Source organism: Eimeria necatrix, genomic scaffold (assembly GCF_000499385.1).
Source record: "Eimeria necatrix Houghton genomic scaffold, Enh_scaff799, whole genome shotgun sequence".
Classification (NCBI taxonomy): Eukaryota; Apicomplexa; class Conoidasida; order Eucoccidiorida; family Eimeriidae; genus Eimeria; species Eimeria necatrix.
In genome coordinates, this window is record NW_013651760.1 from 1 (window position 1) to 5,000 (window position 5,000).

The 5,000-nt window shown below is 34.5% G+C and overlaps 1 protein-coding gene across 1 annotated transcript; it reads right to left on the reverse strand.

Annotated features, from left to right (window-relative positions):
• Positions 1 to 53: 53 nt before the first annotated feature.
• ENH_00076430 (CMGC kinase, CK2 family, putative) lies at positions 54 to 1,018 on the reverse strand (the record flags this gene model as incomplete). The annotated part of the gene is made up of 4 exons (XM_013577674.1): positions 54 to 196; positions 424 to 532; positions 613 to 685; positions 927 to 1,018. 4 exons carry the CDS (start codon positions 1,016 to 1,018, stop codon positions 54 to 56), a joined length of 417 nt encoding a protein of 138 aa, XP_013433128.1.
• Positions 1,019 to 5,000: the final 3,982 nt, after the last annotated feature.

Sequence of the window (5,000 nt, forward strand, 5' to 3'; positions counted from 1 at the left end):
ATTAATTAATTAATTAATTAATTAATTAATTAATTAATTAATTAATTAATTAATTAATTACCTCTATGCAGTATTTTGTGTTTATGCATAAAGTCCAGTGCCACTGCCAACTGCAGCAGCCAAGTCCTCAAAGTGATTTCGCTGAAGGGTTTGCGCTGCCGCTTTCGCTCGCGAATCAGCTTCGCCATGTCGCCCCCTGCGCCAAACCCTAAACCCTAAACCCTAAACCCTAAACCCTAAACCCTAAACCCTAGGCCCTAAGCGCTAAAGCCTGAGCCCTTGGCTGTGGCAGTTTTGGCTTTTTATTTCCCGAGTCAACTCCGCCGTGTTTTCTGCTTCAGATGAAGCAGAAAACCCTAAACCCTCGCCCGTAAACCCCGAACCCTAAACCCTAAACCCTAAACCCTAAACCCTCGTTCGCACCCTCGCAGAAGTCCATGACGATGCAGAGGTGAGGGTTTCCGTGATAAGTGTCGTTAAATGCATTTCTGTAGTGAACAATAAAAGGGGCGTCGACCAGTTTAGACAAAACCTGAAAAACAAAAACAACCCTAAACCCTAAACCCTAAACCCTAAACCCTAAACCCTAAACCCTAAACCCTCGAGGCGTACCTGTATTTCTCTCTTCGCCTCCTCTATATCTTCCTTGTTCATTTGCCTCGTGTTAATGAGCTTCATTATCAGTCTGACGAAAACAACGCCCCACAAAACCCTAAACCCTAAACCCTAAACCCTAAACCCTTGGCGGGAAGGATAGGCGTCTTTCTAGGTCTTGCCGAATCTCTAAAACCCTTTAACAGAATAACTCTGGAATTCACCAAAAGGCAAGGAACTAGGCTTGAGGGCCTACGGTTTAGGGTTAGGGTTCAGGGTTTGGGGTTTAGGGTTTAGGGTTTAGGGTTTAGGGTTTAGGGTTTAGGGTTTACTTGCGTCCCGCCCTGTCCTTCACGAGAACTGCCTTGCCGAAAGAGCCGCTGCCGACGACAGAAACAATTTCGTATTCTCCTATTCTTTCCATTTTGCTGCGAAGAGGAAATTGAAAGAAATTCTTTTTAATTGAAAAGAATTCAAATTATAATTTAATTAATTTAAATATTTAAATTAAATGGCTTTTTAATGTCCAAATTTGCTGCCTTTTGGACTGCTGCAGCAATTAGTGTTCTTAATATTTGTCGCTTTCTGAATTAATTGCCATTAAATGGTATTTGTGTGTCTGCGGGGCCAATGTACAAAAAGCTGTTATTTATCCCTCTTTTTCTTTCTTTTTTCTTTTAAAAATAAATTAAAAACAAATAAAAAGGAAATAAATGTTTTTAAAAGAGTTTATTCGGCGAAAAACCCGAAATAGGCGGTCTGAACTGGCGGACCACTGGACTTCTCGGTGGCGACGGAAAGCGAGGGAAAAGACCATTAAAACAACTCACCCGGAGTTTCTTTTGGAAATTAAAAATAAATTATTTGTTTTAAATGAATAAAAACCGAGAATGTCCCGTTTTAGAGCTCGGTTTCCGGCGATTCAAGTGGCAGGACCTGCTGCTCGCGGAGGCTGGGAAGCGCGAAGAAAAGACCAAAAAAAGGAAAACCAAAGAGCAATATTACCTGAAATGTAAAACCAAACGCCATAACCTTTCAATTTTCAATTTTATTTCGCCTTTTATTCACAAAAGAAGATTTGAACAAAAGATGTGCGGCTCGGCGCCAGTAGCGGTGTTGCCTGAGGTGTACGTACACCGCGTCGGCAGCGCCTATCTCGCAGCCCTGCTGCTTCTCTCACTTCAAATTAACTTCAAAAACTCTTTTAAAGTCTTTTTTATAATTATATTTGAATTATTTTCTGTCTGTTCTCTCGCTTTTACCCATTTGATTCGAAATTCACCTCGAAATTCGCCTCGAGACAACAGCTCACCTACCTTCTTCGCATTCTCTGTCTTCTCGCATTCAAACGGGGTATTTTGGCAAAAAAAGAAGTAAATAAAGTAAATTTTCCAAATTAATCAATTATATTTGCTTTTAAAAGGTTTAAAGGCTTTAATTAGCTTCTTTCGAGAAACACTTCCACGCTCCGCTGCTAACCTTCCCGGAACTGTCTGTACAGCTCAGTCTATCTGTACAGCTGAGGAAGAACGTCCCGCGCCTTCAATTAAACTAATGGCATTCAAAAGAGTTTGAATTAATTAAAACAATAAACAAATAAAATAGTATTTTTCATTATTTCGTTCATTTAAACCTTTTGGACTTTTCCCGAATTCCGCAAAAGCAAAACACCCCCACAGCTCCGGGTGTATGTACACCTCCCCAGCTCATTCTGCTTCGATCACTTCGCATTTTTAATTTCCTTTCTTTAATTCTAATTATTTCTTTTCACACATCCTCAACAGAGACTTCGCAGCTCCCCTAAACCCTAAACCCTAAACCCTAAACCCTAAACCCTAAACCCTAAACCCTTTTCTGAATCTCCGTTAAGCCACCGTGGCTCCATTCTTCACCTCATTTCTTTGCAATAAAAAGTTTTAAAAATCCAAAAATAAGCCTCATTAGTCTCATTTAAAACTAAAATTTTCTCTCTTCTGTGTCTGCCTTTATTTAAATGTATATCTATATCTATCTATCTATCTATCTATCTATCTATATATATATATATATATATATATATATATATATATATATATATATATATATATATATATATATATATACATATATATACATATATATATATATGTACATATATATTATATATATATACATATATATTATATATAATATATATTATATATATATAACTTATCCTAGCAAATGGAGATGGTATTCTGTGCAGATTTCTATTCTCATAAATAAAAATCAGAAAAAGAAACCTCAGGGCTCTTCCCTTTGGCACCTTAGAAGCAGCAGCAGCAACAGCAGCAGCAGCAGCAGCAACAGCAGCAACAGCAGCAGCAGCAGCAGCAGCAGTAGCAGCAAATAAATGTACGAAATAAAAACAAAAACGGGTTCGGTTTGAATTTGTTCTTTTTGTTTTTGTTCATGCTTGAACAGCATTTAATGAAGTTTGATTTAATTAAATTTAGTTTGATTTGATTTAATTCGATTTAATTTAATTAATTAAATTAATTAAATTAATTAAATTAATTTAATTAATTTAATTAATTTAATTTAAATAAATTCAATTTAATCGCTTTTTTTTTTCTTCTATTTGCTCTCTGTCAAGCACTTCAAGGCCTCAACCCCGAGGCCCCAAACCCTAAACCCCAAACCCTAAACCCCAAACACCAAACCCTAAACCCTAAACCCTAAACCCTAAACCCTAATTTAAACGAGAAGCACCGCGTTGATGCAGCCGTCGAGTTCTGGGTTGTTTGTGACTTGTGCATATTTAGCTGAAGACAAAAAACAAAAAATAAAAAATAAAAATTAATTTAAATTTGAATTTGAATTTAAGTTTTAAATTTAAATATTAAATTCAATTTTAAATTTAAATTCAAATTGAATTCAAATCTTAATTGAATTTAAAATTTAAATTCAAATTCAAATTTAAATTAAATTTAAATTCGAATTTAAACGAAATTCAAAAAGTGCAAAAATTGAATTTAAATGAAACAAACAAATTTAAGTAATTAATTAACCTGTCAATTAATTAATTATTAAAGTAATTAAATTTAATTGAATAATAATAAATGAATTAATTAGTTTATTTATTTATTTATTTATATTTATTTATTTATTTATTTATTTATTTATTTATTTATTTATTTATTTATTTATTTATTTATTACCCCAAACAACTTTTCCAGTTTGCGTCACTAAACCCAATTCGCTGACGTTGACTTCAATGATGGTGCCTGTACGTACACCGCAGCGCAAGTCAAACATTTATTTCATTTCAATTTTAATTTTAATTTTAATTTTAATTTTAATTTTATTTTAATTTTAATTCTTTTCTTTTGTTTTGTTTTGAAAAAGAAAAAAAGAAAAGAAATAAAAGGATTGCTTTCTTTTCTTTTTGCCAAACAGGGGTTGCAGAAACCGAAAAGGGTTTTAAATCGCCAAACACCAAAAGAGGGTTTAAAGTACACGAAAAAGAGACACAAAAAAGGGTTTAGGGTTTAGGGTTTAGGGTTTAGGGTTTGCAGACCACGAAAAGGGACAACAAGAGCGCCAAAAGGGACAAAAAGGGCGAAAAAAAGAACAAAAAGAACAAAAAAACAGAAAAAGAAGAACAAAAAAAAATTCAAAAAGCCGAAAAAAGGCCAAATAAAAAACACAAAAAAGCCAAACCGAGAGTTAAAAAGGAAACAAAAAGGGCCTCAAAAGAACAAAAAGTGGAAACGCAAAAAAAATGCAAAAAGAGTGCAAAAAGAATGCAAAAGGAATGCAAAAAGAATGCAAAAAGAATCCAAAAAGAATCCAAAAAAGAATCCAAAAAAAAATCCAAAAAGAATGCAAACAGAATCCAAAAAGAATCCAAAAAAGAATCCAAAAAGAATGCAAAAAGGCCAAAAAGGGCCGACCAAAAAGACCAAAAGAGAATTTAAAAACCCAAAAACGGCCAAAAAGCAAAAAGAGAATTTTAAAGCCCAAAAAAGCCCAAAAAGACCAAAAAAGGCCAAAAGGAGCAAATAAGAGTCCTAAAAGCCGAAAAAAGACAAAACGGATCAAAAAAAGCCGAAAAAGGATCAAAAAAAAGCAAAAAATGACCAAAAAAGAGTCCAAAAAAGACCGAAAAAGAGTCCAAAGGAGACCAAAAAAGAGTTCAAAAGAAACCCAAAAAGAGTCCAAAAAGGACCCACAAAAGAGACCCAAAAAGAGTTCAAAAGAGACCCAAAAAGAGTCCAAAAGAGACCCAAAAAGAGTCCAAAAGAGACCCAAAAAGAGTCCAAAAGAGACAAAAAAAGAGTTCAAAAGAGACCCAACAAAAGTCCAAAGGGCGGGAAAACGCAAAGAGGTCCAAAAAAGCCCCCAAAGGCGCCGAAAGACTCCAAAAAAACCGCCGAAACAAAAAA